The sequence below is a fragment of the Narcine bancroftii genome, chromosome 7, assembly GCF_036971445.1.
Source record: "Narcine bancroftii isolate sNarBan1 chromosome 7, sNarBan1.hap1, whole genome shotgun sequence".
Classification (NCBI taxonomy): Eukaryota; Metazoa; Chordata; class Chondrichthyes; order Torpediniformes; family Narcinidae; genus Narcine; species Narcine bancroftii.
This window is the reverse complement of record NC_091475.1, coordinates 34,927,747-34,943,672: the sequence shown is the minus strand read 5'-3', so window position 1 is coordinate 34,943,672 and position 15,926 is coordinate 34,927,747. Positions and strand designations below refer to the sequence as shown.

Genomic DNA, 15,926 nt, shown 5'->3' with positions numbered 1-15,926 from the left:
TCCATCGAGAAATTGGTACCAGTTTTAGGGAATTTATGTGGTTGAGTAGTTGGAGTGTCAGTGGGGGAGCATTTGGAGAAAGTGAACATAACTCGAGGTTTCAAGGTAGTCACAAAAAAGGATAAAGATGGATTGGAAATTAGCGCCTTGCTCTACTTAGTATACACTATGACTGTGCTGGTCAGTATGACAATAACACCATCTACAAATTCGTTGATGATACCACGGTAGTGAGTTGTATATAAAGGGAGGCTGTGTCAGCATACAGGAGGGAGATTGAAAACGGGTGAATGGTGCACCAACAACAACCAATCTGCATTCAATGTCACCAAAACTGATTGATGACATCAGGAAGGGAAAACCAGAGGTATACGATCCATTGGGTGATTAGAGGTGGAGAGGGTGTGCAAATTTAAGTTCTTGGGAGTCACTATCTCGGAGGATCTTTCCTGGACCCAACACATTAATGACATCATGAAGAAAATACATCAGCACCTCTACTTTCTCAGAAGTTTGCAGAGGTTTGATATGACATCAGAAGCCCTGGCAAATTTATACAGATATGTGGTGGAAAATGTGCTGACCAGCTGCATCACAGTCTGGTTTAAGTGCCACAAGACTCACACCACCATGTTTAGGAACAGCTGCTACCTCTCCACCATCCCAACAACAAACTCAAACTGGGACTCAATTAAAAACTCTTACTTTTGCACTTTGATTTTTATTTCTCTCTGTATTGCCCAGTTTGCTTATATTTCTTCTTTACATGTGTGCGTTGAGTAGTTTTTTTTTTGCAGTACCAATAAGTAATAATACTGCCACACCCGCAGGAAAAAGAATCTCAGGGATGTATGTGATGTCATGTATGTACTCTGACTATAAATCTGAAATCTGAATCTGATAGAGAGAGTTCAATGCAAAAGTGTTCCCATTTGGGTGAAAGTTATGAATAGCAAGTCTAGGGAACTCTGATTGTAAAGGGATATTGAGAGATGGATAAAGGGTAAAAAAGAAAGCATGATAGGTGTAAAGAACTGAAAGTGGGGGAGACATTCCAGATTCATAGAAATTGTACAGGTATATTTAAGAAAAATAATGAGTGGCAGCAAATAGATGGCAGAAATAATCTCTGAAAAACAAGATTAAGCATTTTATAAGTATGTTGAAGGTACCCAGGGAAGGAGATGGTCCTAAGAGACCAAAGGAGCAATTTGCACATGGAGCCAGAGGAAGAGGATGATATCTTAAATGAAGACTTCTCAACTGTATTTACAAAGCAGGATAACATCGTTGCTGGAGAATTCAGGAAGAGGACACTGAAATTCTAAAAAGTTACCACTTAAAGAAAAATGCCCTAGTGAATAGGTGCACAAATCTCCAGAGTCCGTTGAGCTCTGGGGGTCAAGCAGGCATAATTCAACAAGTTACAGGTCAGTAAATCTTACATCAGAGGTAGGGGAATTACTGGAAGAGATTCTGAGGGACGGATTAATTTATATTTGGAAAGATAGATTAATCAAAGATAATCAGCATGGCTTTGTTATGGGAAAATCCTGTCTGATCTTTCTTCTGACTATCCATCCTATAGGATGATGGTTCCTTTCAGTCAGTTTGTGGGTTTGATATGAAAGTACCCCACTCCTCAGAAAGGAACAACGTGTGCGTGAATGGATTTAGGTGAGTAGGGGGTTGCACAGATCCAGACCCCGCCACCCCCCACAACATCCCCTCCCAGATCCAGTGGCATGGTGAGGTCCAAGATGGCTGGGGGAAGTTCTGTTTCCAGACCAAGCTTTGATGCAAGGATGCCCTTTCCGTGCTTCACCGCATGTTTGCTAGATGGCCGTTGATCCTATGAGACGATTCATTCGCCCTGTCTGATCAGTTGTAATGAATATTTCAAGTGTACTAATGAAGGCTGTGTGATCAATGTCATCTCTGTGTATTTCAATAAATCTTTTGACAAGGTCCCACATAGTCCAAAAGGTTTGACCCTATGGGATCCAAGTAAACAATCAGAATCTTATCCCCAGGCCAAAAGCATCACACACTAAAAGACATATTTTTACTGCAAGGAGAAGTTTAAGGGAGATGTGCAAAATAAATATTTCAAAGAGTGGTAGGTGCCTGGAATGGGTTGCCAGTGGTAGTGGTGGAAGCAGATACAACAGTAGTGCTTAAGAGGCTTCTCAATAGATACGTGAAGATGGAAGAATATCTGTCAAGTGCAAGCCACAGAGTTTTAGTTTGATCTGTACATCATGTTCAGCACAGATGTGGACTGAAGAGCCTGTTCCTCTACTGTACTGTTGTAGGTTCTAAATCAACTTACCATAGTCAGCAGGTGTGTAGTTCAGTACTTCAAAGTCCCAGTCCTTGTAGTCTGCATAATGCTTGTACATATCAAAAATCTCTCTTGTAAACTGCTGGCAAATATCACCTTAAAAAAAACACAGAAACCCAATGAAGCAAAGGTAGCACACATTCTCCATTCCTCTTTTAACTCCAGGGGGTAATGAGGCAAAGTGAATTAGGCAACTTGATTAGCATGGATGAGTTGGGCCGAAGGATAAACTCTGATGTCAACTCTAAAGCCAAAGAGCTGCCCAGTTTTTCTTTCTCATTGCCTTGTAGCAGGGTCATTACAGTTATAGCTGAGGTTGAAGAAAGAGGACTCTCACATGAAGGGAGTGTAATCAACACTGCTTTATTGGGCTGCAGCTCTGCCTTTTATAGGCAGCCAGCCGCATCACCACTGGGGCGTGGCTTGAGCAGGGCTGGCTGTCGATTGGCTGTCCCGGATTGGACCCCCTGTAATTGCTTGTGGTGATTAGTCGATTTGACTGCTATGCCTGCGGCCTATGGGAGCAGGCGATTCATGGCTATCAGAAGCCCTCAAGCATTAGACACAAGAAGAAGATGTGAAAAGTTTGTTTACACCAGAGTAAAGGTCATCCTTGCCAAGCCTCCTCTAGTCACATGGAACTTCTTGGTAGGAAACATATGAGAAAATGAGCGTCCTTCCTCTCTCTATCCTAAGGCTGGTGAATGGTAAGTGTGCAGTGAAGCTGCTATGGTGAGTAGAAGACAGCAAGAATCAACTGAAGGACTACTAACAATAAACATATGCACAACCCAAGAGTCACTGGCACTCAGAAGCATTTACCTTTGGATGAAAAGACTTAACTGGATGGAACTTGTAGACAGGAGATCCTGATCCAGAAAATAGCAGCACATTATTAATAGTTGCAGTAGAGCAAACACTAAAGTTTAAGAAAAGACCTGATGAGAATTAAGACTTTGAATCCTGGTGTACACTCAACGGGAAAGCATGCAGAGGTTGGACAAGAATAGAGAGATCCAAAAGGCAGGAATAGCATGTGACCAAGAGAACCTGCATGGTGATCCCATGCTTCACGTTACACTTTTATACTGGGGTGGACTCTGGGTTAAATAGCTCTCTACAATGTTTTGATGACTCCACGTCTGTCAATAACAATTAAAAATCTTTATGATCACATTTATTGTTTTTTAGGATCTAATATAATGGGATTTTAAAGATCATATTTTGCATTACTTGTTCAGCAACACAAAACTACTGCGTTATTAGGGTTATACAATATAGAAACAGTTCCTTCAGCTCATTATATCCATGCTGATCAGCAATTATCATAATCCTATTTTATCAACACTTGGTCAGTAGCCTTCTTTGCATTGGTGATTCAACTGCTCTTCCACATAGTTTTAAAAGAGTACTTGCCTCCACTGCTGAACTACTAACAATAACAAGGGTTGTTCAGTAGTAACTGAGAAAAGATTGGATTGAGAAAAATTGAATGCTTCCATGTAGTTAGCATGGCAGTGACAACAAACAAACACAGCTTGATGGTGAAGGAGACCAGGATTCATAGCTAGAAGGATGTGGGACATGTGGTGATGCTCTGTCTGATTCCATGTGAATTGAACTAGAAGGAAGGCAGTCCTGGGCTATCCTGCCCTCCACATGGAAGGCCTGCCACTTTAGTTAGCAGGATGACCCCTGGCCAACTGTTTTTTTTAACATCACCAGTGGTACCCTAACTGTCTCCCTGCAAAGAATGTGGCCGATGCAACTCAGACTCCATTATACCACAAGATGTAGTTGCTTAACAGACACAAGCAAGCATCTCGAGCAAAAAAAAATGATTCTCTCTTCTGGAAATACTCACCTCCTGTTGTTCTTCCTGCTGTTACCTCAAGAATCACGTTGCTCTTGTCGTGTTCATCCCTTTGCACCAGAGTACGAAGGAGCTTCAGGTATAGAAAGTGAATTATTAAAAATGTGAGCTGAAAAATTATACCCTATTTAAATAATCTTTAACAATAACTGCTCTGTTTCCATTACATTTCCTAGCTGGCCTCCAACCAAAGGTCTGCACAGCAACATGTTCACAATTAACCACCAAGTACAAGAGGCAAGAGAAGATGTCCACATATGCAGTTTGCTTGAATCTCAGTAAAGTCGTCAGAAATCATGAAAGGGTTATCTTTAGGCGAGAGTTAATTCAAGTTAACCTCCTCCAGTTATTTTAGCTTCTCTAGCTAAGGCCATGTTCCAAATTATGTGTGGAAAAATATAAACACCAATAGACTACAAGCTAACCATTCTATTTATGAAGAATTTCCTAATTATATGTACACATTTACCTTTCCCTGCAACGTTTCAATTCTTTTGATGAGTTGCTGACGTTCTTCAAGGACCAATGGTATAAGTTCTTGATCAGCTTTGGCTTTCACACCTTTAAAAGAAAAGTTTATAAAGTTAAAATAATTTTTGAAAAAGAAAATTTTTTTTTTAATATCCAATCACCGAGGTTCACCAATTTTCATTGTTTGCTGAAGATTCCAATACCTGCTGTTGTGGTTCAGATGTAAAATAATTAATTTCCTCTTCTTTCAGCTTCATTCTTTTTGTTTATTCATTATTGTGCAGCAATTTATTTTATTTTATTTTATAAATCTTAACTGTTTTTGTAGTTTTCACCCAAGAATTTTACAGTACAGAAACTTATATTTCAAGTGCCAATTAAATTTGTTCCCTTCTTCTCACAATTTGCATGTTCTTCCATTCTCATCAAGCTTTCTCATGACCATCCTATTCAACAACTCTTGGCATAGCAGGACCGTTGCACTGACCAGAGGTTCCATTGAACACCTTCTTGTTCTTATTAATGGCTGTCTTAAAAATATTGTTCATGGTTTTGAATCCCCCAATGCATGAAAGCATATTCCCTCTTCACCCTGCCAGCACAGAACCAGGCTATTTGACTTGTGTGGTCTTTCATGCAAGCCTCCTCTCCCTTACAATGTCCATCTTTCATTCTTTATGTGTTTTTAATTTCCTTTTCAATGCATCTGTACAATAAATTTTAACAAGTAAAATTAAATTCCATATTCTTATCACTCTCTGGAGGAGGGATGTCTCTTCAATTTCGTGCTGGATTTATTTGTGATTATATAGCCCTAGCTGTGGACTCCCACAACTTTGAATGGAACAGGACACAATTGCGTATTATATAAAACGTGGTAAATTGAAGACAAATGACATACAATTTCAATGCTAAATATTTTTTTTAATTACTTTTATACATTGATTCCAATTCCAGTAGATCTTTTTCTGATGAATAGATCTCTTCTAATAGTGGAGCCAACTCAGCATGTTGTGCACTTAATTTTCCATTTTCATTTTGTGGATGTATGCAGTTTACTCCATTGCTAATTTCTTTGTATTCTTTTTTCAAGGCCCCAATATATTTCCTTACAGCTTCCAGTTGCAGTAGTTCATTAAAGTAGTGGCAGTGCCTTGCCGACTGTTGCCTGATAAGAGCATTTTGTCCCTTTTTGTTGTGATGAGAGAACCGAAGTCTGGGTGTTTGCCTATATGTGGACAAGGCAGGCCTAAGCTTCTGAAATTCTTTGCAAGTCCTTCTGAACTGGCTCTGCCTCCATATCAAATTGGCAGTGACCCAACAGTATGAGTGTTTGATCATCTGAGCAGCCTTGAAAACTCATAACAGAAGAGGATGTGATTATCTGTAAGAGTTACAAAAGTCAATGCATTAGGTAAGAATAAATACAAACATTTGTTGCAATCATGATACATTTCCCACCTTGCAGAAGGCACACCAATGCATCTTCTTTCTAAGGAACCAGAGGATATTTGGCATCTTGTCAGATATTCTATCATATATTTACAGAAGCACAGTGGAAAGTGTCCTGGCTGGTGGCACCACAGCCCAATTTGGGAATTCAAGTTCCCAGGAATGCAAAAGTTAACATAGGCAGTTCCATCACAGGCTCTGACCTCCCATCCAATGAAGACATCAAAGTGAGGCTCTGCCTCAAGAAGGTAGCCAATATCATGAAGGGCCCCCACCACCCTGGACACAACCACTTCTCACTGTTACCTTTGGGCAGAAGGTGCAGAAGCCTAAAAACCAACACCTCTAGATTCAAGAACAATTTCTTTCCAACAGCTATCAGACTCTTCAGTCTCCCCTTGGTACATTATTCATGGACTGCTCCGACAGTACAAAAGAACTGAGTGCACTATTGTAATTTCATTTTTATTGTACTAGGATTACTGTGAATATTTATTGTCTCTGTTAATTTAATTCAATTAGTAAAACCCCTGGTTTTACTCCCATATGGGGATTGGTAGATGCTGGTTAAGTGTATTTTCCAGTTGCTTTGAGACTTGCTCTTATTATGTCTAAATAATACACCTGCATTAACTTCACAAACTTCACTTGCATGAATATATAAACCTTAAAGCATTTAACTTCATTTTCATTATATTCTTTGAAAACTTTTAACCATCGCTGCATCTGCAGGTTCCTTCCCCTCTATGGGGCCGCTCGAAAGACAAACAATAACATTATAAATAATCAACACCCCTTCCCCAAATTTACAGATAAAGCCTCTGACCAGGGCAATTCTTACTAAGCATGGATAAGGACACACTTTAAGAGAGTCACCCCAACGATGAGTGACATCAACCAGCTCCTTGGCAAATCCATTTTATTCAAACACAACTTTATTGAAGCAGCTGCAATGAGCAAAGCATGACCAAGGCACTCTGCTGGCTGGTATATTCAGAATCAGAATTTATTGCCATGAAATTCAGGGTTTTGCTGCAGCTTCACAGTGCAAACATACATATTATAACCATCTTACGACATTACTATATAAAAAAAAAGATAATAATAATTATAGTGCACAAAAAGTAAGGCAGTGTCTTTGATTCATTGATTACTCAAGAAATCTGATGGCAGCGGGGAAGAAGCTGTCCTTGCTCTGTTGAGTGCTCGTCATTCGGCTTCTGTATATTTTCCCAATGGTAGCAGAGTGAAGAGGGCATGGCTTGGGTGGTGGACATCTTTGAGGATAGAAGCTGCTTTTTTTAAGACACCACCTCATGTAGATGTCCTTGGTGGAGTGAAGTCTGATGCCTGTGATGTTGCAGGCTGAGTTAACAATCCTCTGGAATTTATTCTTGTCCTAACAGTTTACGCCCCCATACCAGACAGCGATGCAACCAGCGAGAATGCTCTCCATGGTACACCTGTAGAAGGATACGAGTCTTCGGTGATGTACTGAACTGCCTCAGACACCACACAAAGTTTAGTCGCTGGTGAGTCTTCTTTGCGATTGCATTAACGTGGAGACTCCAGGACAGATCCTCGGAGATGTTGACACCCAGGAATCTGAAGTTCTTGGCCCTCTTCACTACGGAACCCTCGATGAGGTCTGGGTCATGTTCCCCTGACTTCTTCCTGAAATCACAATCATCTCCTTGGTTTTACTGATGTTGAACACATGATTGTTGTTGTTACACCATTCAACGAGTTGATCTATCTCCCTCCTGTACACTTCCTTATTACCATTTGGGAGTCTGCCGACAAATGTAGCTAACTTTTTTGTAGATGGTATTGGAATTGTGCCTGGCCACATAGTCAAGTGTGTATAATGAGTAGAGCAGTGGATTAAGCATGAATCCTTAGGGTGCTCCTCTGTTAATGATCAGTGAGGAGGAGACAATGTTTCCAATTTGTTCTGACTGTGGTCTTCCAATGAGAAAGTCAAGAATCCAGTTGCAGAGGCCTAGAGTTTGTAGCTTCTTGATCATCACTGGGGGAATAATGTATTGAAGGCTGAGCTGTTGTCGATGAAGAGCAGCTGTATGTATGAATTGGTGTTTGAGGCGATCCAGAGCTGAGTGGAAAACTAGCAATATTGCATCTGCTGTGGAGCGATAGTGACGATAGGCGAATTGCAGTGGGTCCAGATCTTAAGTACATGTTAATTCTGGCCATGACCAGCCTCTCGAAGCATTTCATCACAGTAGAATTTAGTGCTACTTGGCGGAAGTCGTTGAGGCAGCCCACGCTACTCTTCTTGGGTACTGGGATGACTGATGCCCTTTTGAAGCTGGTGGGAACCTCTGACTGCCACAATGAGAGGCTGAAAATGTCCATGAACACTCCGGGTAGTTGGTTGGCATAGATTTTCATTATCCTGCCAGGTATGCCATCAGGGCCTGATGCCTTGCGAGGAGTCACCCTCTTGAATGATGTTCTGACATGGCCCTCAGAGACAGATATCACAAGGTCCTCAGCCTTTTCAGGTATTCTAGTAGGCACTGCTTGCTCCTATCTTCACCAAAGGTTTGTGTTAATTAATAGAACATTTACCTTTAAACTTGCATATTATTTCATTTCATTTTTAATATTTATTTTCCTCAATTTTTTTTGCCAGTTGCTTGAGGCTGCCAGTTCCTTGAATCCCAGATATCAGAGGCTTTGCTGTATTATAGTTTTTCTTTACAAGTACCTGTCCGGCTGCAGCAAATAAGAATTCTGGTGTACAAGTACAGTGTGTCTGACCATCACCTTAGAGAGGGTGCAGAGATTTATTTCAGTGGGTCAAAGAATTTGGAGCTTGTAAATCTGCTCACCTTACAACAAGGAAGTGAAGCAAAAAATGGAGTGAAACAAAAAACTCTGCAGACGCTGTGATTGTAGTAAATACACAAAAATGCTGGAGAATCTCAGCAGATTAATGGATTTGTTCTAAATGAAGATAGAGTTTGAAATAGGGAGAAATTCTATTGGTTAACAGAGTATATAGATTTGAGCTAATTTAAAAAAAATATGGTATGATCAAATTTCTCTTTGAATAAATGATCCATCATAATTTGTATGGCCACTCTTAAAAATAGACATTAATCAAACTGTAATTTACAAAAGAGAGATGAGTAAATATTTCTCCTCTGCTGCCTCTGTCATGACGATCTTTTACCTCGATGCCATTCTACTGTACTCATTTTGTACCTTCGATTGCTCTAATATCTAAACTCTACTGATCCTTTTCTTGAGTATATTTAGCACCCGAGTTTCCAAATCCCTGTTGAGTAGAGAATTCCAAAGATTTATTACCTTGTGTGTGAAGTAATTTCTTCTTATCTCTGCTCAATAGCCAACACTTTATTTTGAGATGGAGACCCTGGTTCCAGACATCCCAGCCTCGAGAAATATCATTGAGAACACAAGAAAATATGAGCCTGGCTCCTCAAACCTCTCCTATTCAATATGATCGTCCCTAATGTATGCTGGCCTCAGCTCCTCTTCTCTGTTAGTTCCCTATACTCTTCATTCCTTCAAATATTTATCTTCACATTAAACACATCTCATGATCAGGCTGACATCACCCTCAAGGGGAGAAATTCACGAGCCTCAAAGAAATTTCTATATATCTCAGTTTTTAAATGACCAGAGGTTTTTTTAGAACTACAGTCTGTCCTTTTGCTTGTGACTCTCACATTGGTGAAGAAAATCTCAAACCCCCTTCGGAGCTTGCATGTTTGAATAAGGTCACCTCTCATTCATCTGAACTACCAAGCCTCTCTATGCAAGACAACACTTTCTTCCTAGGAATCCAATGCTATAATATCCTCTCTTGTGGAAGGGGACCAAAAGTTCAGTTTTCCAGATGAGGCCTCATCAAAAACCAGAACAAATTCCAATTCTTTATCTCCACTCACTTTGTTTAAAAAAAAGTTCAAAATGTCTTTTGCCTTTAATTATGTTTAATTGCCTTTAAGAATTGAAAGAAGAATCACAAGGTGATGCTTTCTGTATATCATGTGAGCCACATGCAAATAGGCAAAGGATAAATAGGATTAGAGGTAACTCAAAGCTTAGTGTGGAGAAAGGGGTTCTGGTTCAGGGAACACTGGTACAGTATCAGTAAACCTTTTCACACAGCAGTGTAAACTGAAGATTCTCGGGAACCTGTGTTGTGAAAAAGTCAGCTCAGGAATTTTAAACAGGTCCGCAGCCCTACCTCAAAAGTAGAGCCATGGCCCCGGGAAACTTTCCAGGACCATCCTCTCCCTGTGATGTGAAAAAGCAAATGGCCAAGTAGGGGGAGCCTCTTGAAGTCAACACCTGCGTGCTGCATCACATAAGCGATTAAAATTAAGATACCTACCTCCTAAAACTGCAGGCAGCTTTGGCACGTCGTGACAGCACAATGTGGGATGAATGGCCGTCCTCGTTAACCATAATCCCTCACACAGTTGGACTTCCAAGAGCAGTTCCAGCTGCGTGAGGGATTATGGGCAATGAAGTCAGCCATTCATCCCGCATTGGGCTGCCGTTGCAATGTGCTGAAGCGCAGGGGTAGAGGTGGGGAGGGAACTAGTGAGTGCGTGGGGGAGTGAATGACAGATGGACAGGGGTGAATTTACTCTTACTCCTGTGAGTGCGTAATGCGTCATCGGTTGGGGGAGGGACCCCCTTAAATTGTAAAGGAGGGCATATTCCCAGGAACTTGGATGACGGTGTGAAAGGCCCGGGAGGTCCTGAATTCCCAGGAATTTCACTGGGAAAAAGTAGGATCGCCGCTCGCCTGCAGTGTGAAAATGGCTAGTGAAGGAGAGAGAGCTGCTCTGGGATCATGCTCTGACCACTGTCCTGGCAAATCTGATAATGAGGATTGTAGATAGAGAAACTAAATGGGTGAAGAGGAGACTTAAAGAATGGAAGGTTTAACAAATCAAGAAGAAATGAATGAGTAGTGGTACACGATAGAGGAACACAAAAACTGTACATGCTGGAACCTTGAGTCAAGCAGAATCAGAATTTATTGTCATGAACAAGTCACAAAATTCATTGTTTCGCAGAAGCTTCACATAAACAACATTACAAAAGTGCATGAAAAGCCAAAGTAAGTGTACTGATATGTTTTCCTCCGCTGTATATAGGCCCTACCAGCTACTGTACATATGAAGCTGGCTCACCCACTATTGACCCATTCCCTATGTCTCCTCCCCCTTTGTCCTGGCCATAAAAGTCGAGCTACCTCCCCCTTTCCAGCATTCCTGTACCTGGATCCGGGCCAGCCTAAGCCTTGTGTGTATTAAAGCCCATCATTCCCTCAGTTCTTGACTCTGTGGTAATTGATAGCACCTATCAGTAAGGCAGTGTCTTTAGTTAATTGATCATTTAGGAATCTGATGGCAGTGGGGAAGAAGCCGTCCTTGTGCTGCTGAGTGCTCGTCTTTAGGCTCCTGTACCATTTTCCTGATGGTAGCAGAGTGAAGAGGGCATGGCCTGGGTGGTGGGGGTTCTTGAGGCATTCTTTACACACTGCCTCTTGTAGATATCCTCGATGAAGTCTGCTGCCCGTGATGTCGCAGGCCGAGTTAACAGCCCTCTGTAGTTTATTCTTGTCCTGAGTGTTGGCACCTCTGTGCTAAACAGTGATGCAACCAGCCAGAATAATCTCCATGGTACACCTGGAGAAGTTTTTGAGTCTTCAGTAACATGATGGTAGCTAGTGACCACGCAACCTGAAAACTGTTCCACCATGGTTTCAACAGCATGTCATTTCACACCAGAGAAAACACCCTAGATTGGATGTACACCAACATCCCTGTTGCATACAAGGCTGCCCCTCTCCCCACCTTGGCTACTCAGTTCACAAATCCATCCTGTAACCCTGGCATACAGAGCACTGGCAAAACAAACAAAGCCAGTTTGCAGGGAGATCAAGAGTTAGCCAGCATGAGTGTGTGTGTGTGTGTGTGTGTGTGTGTTTGGGGGGGGGCCACAGCAGCATTACAGTCTGCTTTAAGACTACGGACTGAAAAGCTGGTGCAACATAGGATTTCAGCACTACTGCACCATCTGCTCAACATTTGGAAGAAGATTCACGTAGAAATATCAACTACCAAAATTTATATTGACGCAAAATCAACTAATCCCTTTCACAATAGATAACCTTTCCTTTAGAGAATGGGAGAGAAAAGGGATCAAAAGAATAGAAAATTGTTTTTTGAGAAATAAATTATTATCTTTTGAACAAATGAAGGACAACTATGGTATAACTCATGGGACAATGTTTGCATACCACCAACTGAAAACCTACTTGAAGGACAAATTGGGAAGCAGACTGAGGTTACCAGAAGGAAGCAATTTGGAATATGTGATCACACACACAATGATAATTAAAAGATTTATAACAAACATGTACATCAAACTGCAAGAGAAAAAGAACGAGGAAACAAGCTGTAAACCTAAATAAAAATGGGAACAAGATCTAAACATAAAGATAAAGAATGAAACATGGGAAAAGCTATGCTCCGGAACTATGAGAAATACAATAAACACGAGGTTATGCATGATACAATATAATTGGTCACACAGGCTATATACCACGCCCCAAAAGTTAAATAAATGGGACCCAACAGTATCAGACAGGTGTTTTCGCTGTCAGAAGGAAACGGGAACAACAGTACATGCAATTTGGGCATGTGAGAAAGTGGAAAAGTTTTGGGAAGATCTAAATCAGGTATTAAATAAAATCACAAAAAGCAACATACCAAAAAATCCAGAGATCTTTCTTCTAAGTAATATAAGAAGTAAAGAACTTGGACTCCATTTGGATGGAGCACAAATAAGATTTATTATGATAGCCTTAGCGGTAGCAAAAAAATGTATTATGTCAACCTGGAAATTAGAAGATAGCCTGAGAATACAGCAATGGTACATAGAAATGAATAATGTATTCCATTGGAAAAGATAACATATAATTTAAGAAATAACATCACAGTATTCGAACAAATTTGGGAACCGTACATGGAACACAATAGAGAAGTCCTACCGCGGACCTCCACCGCCTAAAATGACAGAAGGAGAAGACGACGAAATGAACTGACCCAGAATATAAAAGTAGAAGATACAAATTTCTTGTTTATTTTCATTGTGTGACGACATTGTTTAATGGGTTTAATGTATCATATATGTTGAACGTTGAGTGAGGGGGGGTGAAGGAGGGAAGGAAGGGAGGGGGAAAAAGGGGAGAAAATGACATTGTATATTCAAGAGGGAAATGTTTGTGTGTATTTTGGTCAGTATGGTTCATAGTGTGAAAAATAATTTTTTTTTAAAAAAAACTACAGACTGGAGCTGTTTCAGGGAGACGACCATCTACAATGGCCATGTAAACATTGATGAGTATACAAGTTCAGTAACTGGTACATTATCAAATGCATCGAGATTGTCATGGAGATCAAATACAACACAACCAGGGTTGGATGCAGTGATCCGTGCACTTCTCAGAGCTCAAGATGCTCTCTTCAGTACAGGAGACGAGATGGCACTCAGATCAGCCAGGGATGAATTCTCACACACAATCCAGAAGGCAAATCATGGATATGCACAGAAGGAAGATCTGTAGTCAGCTGTGGGACACCAGTGACACAAGGCGCATGTGGCAAAGGATCAAAACTAATAGAGACCACAAGATAAACTTGAGTCAAAGACAACAACGCTTCCCTTCTGCACAGACGGACTTCTACGCATGGTTCGACAAGAATGTGATGATGCCAAAGAAAGCTCTGTCTACCACTGATGAATGGGCCCCCTGCATAGCTGTTAATGAGAAGAGAAGGTACACACAAGGCAGTGAGACCAGAAACATACCTGATCAAATATTGAAAGACTGTGCAGACCAACTGACAGAGGACCTTACGGGCATCTTCAACAAATCATTGCAGCAGTCCATCATCACTGTGGGTTTCAAGGCAGCCAACATCTTACTGGTACCAAAGAGGGTGATAGTAACAAGCCTCAATGACTACTATCCCATGGTACTAACCTCCACCATTATGAAATGCCACGAGCATCTGGTGATGGAACACATCAAAGTGCACCTCCCAGAGACAATGGACCTATTGCAATTCGCCAACATTAATGATGCTATAGCCTTGTTCCTCCACTCCATCCTGTCCCACCTGAAAAACGATGTCTCATGCGTCAGGCACTCAACATCCCTCACTGATACCAGATTCAAAACTTCCTAAAGAAAAGAACACAGTTTGTCCGGGTTAGCAGCACAACTTCAAACACCATCAGACTGAGCACTGGCACACCTCAGGGATGCCCGCACTGTGGCAAGCTACTGATCCACGAGTACAATGACAGATCCAGCTGCAACAGTCACCAAGTTTGTAGATGACATGACCATAGTTAGCCTCATCAGCAACACCAGCCTCATGAGTTGCACTGCAAAGAAGAGATGGAAAATTTCAGGAAATGATGTGAGAATAACAATCCGAGTTTCAACGTGAACAAGACAAAGGAGATGATTGTGAACTTCAGGAGAACCAGGGACAACCACTCTCCACTGCACATTAATAGCTCAGTAGTGGATAGAGTACACAACACCAAGTTCCAGAGTCCATTTAAGAAATGACCTATCTTGGAGACAAAAGCCACTGCACTTCCCAAGAAGACGGAGGTGGGCTTGGCTACCAGCCACCATTCTGTCAACTTTCTACAGGCATTTTATCAAGAGTATACTGGCAGGCTGCATTGCAGTGTGGTATGGTTGGTGGAGAGCATCAGATTGGAGGTCAATCCACCACAGGACAAGAGCAGCAGAGAGGACCACTGAGGTCTCCCTCCCTTCCACATTACCCCCCCCCCCCCACAATCGACCTAATTTACCAGGATTGTTGTCCAAAGAGGGCTTACAAAATCTGTGAGGACCCCTTCCACCTGCAAACAGCATCTTCCAGCTACTCCAGAGTATCAGAGCCAGAATCACCAGGCTGAGAAACAGCTTCTTCCCATGGAGAGTGAGGCTGCTGAACGACTGATGAACTTGCTCATACAAACCCTCCGTAACTCTAGTCTTTACTTAACAATAAGTTATTCATTTAATATCTGTATATACAAACTATACACATATTTGGTGGGTACATGGAGCCAGCTTCCAGAGAAAGTGGTGGAGGCGTGGTAATTGTAACATTTAAAAAACATTTGGATAAGTACACACAGATAGGAAAAAATTAGAGGGAGACGCACGAGATGCTGGAATCTGGAGCAATATAACGGTGGAGCAGTATCTAGAGGTGAAGGGTTCCCGCCTGAAACGTCGACAATTTTTATTCTCGCACTGATACCTCTCGACTTGCTATTCCTCCTGCAGCAGACCACATTTAAAAGAATATGGGCCCAAGGCAGGGGAATGCATCGGGTTTGGTCGGCATCGGCAAGTTGGGCCGAATAGCCTGTAGAACTCTATGAAGGGGATTCCACACAACACAATTCTAGACGGGGGTGGTTGGTGACGGTTGCGCCCCGCACAAATGAAGCAACACCCCCACCTAACAAGTTAACCACGCGACGAGCACTCCATTAGACTCTTGCCTGCACCGACCACCCCTCCACTCACCTTCTCGTCCGGGCGCAGTGCGCATATGCACCAGCTGGTGACGCGGGGCTCTCTGGGAAAACTCGGCTGTCTCGGATCTCTCGATCCCAACGGGAACGGGAATCGTTCACGTGACAGACGTCGTTCGTCAGTGAGTGACGCAC

At 41.8% G+C, this 15,926-nt stretch overlaps 1 protein-coding gene across 4 annotated transcripts in view; it reads right to left on the bottom strand.

Moving 5' to 3' along the window:
• The window catches only part of mtrf1 (mitochondrial translational release factor 1), a 44,602-nt gene extending 28,714 nt beyond the window's left edge, over positions 1-15,888 (bottom strand). The window contains exons 1-6 of one of the 4 annotated variants that reach the window (XM_069889559.1): positions 15,784-15,872; positions 14,477-14,609; positions 5,621-6,072; positions 4,687-4,778; positions 4,209-4,290; positions 2,333-2,440 (exon numbers count right to left, since the gene is read on the bottom strand). In XM_069889559.1, coding sequence (XP_069745660.1) covers positions 2,333-2,440; positions 4,209-4,290; positions 4,687-4,778; positions 5,621-6,029 — 691 coding nt within the window. In that variant the 5' untranslated portion in view covers positions 6,030-6,072; positions 14,477-14,609; positions 15,784-15,872. Of the gene's footprint in view, positions 1-2,332; positions 2,441-4,208; positions 4,291-4,686; positions 4,779-5,620; positions 6,073-14,476; positions 14,610-15,715; positions 15,753-15,783 lie in introns of those variants that run through there. The other 3 variants (XM_069889558.1, XM_069889560.1, XM_069889561.1) reach the window with 3 other exon arrangements.
• Positions 15,889-15,926: the final 38 nt, after the last annotated feature.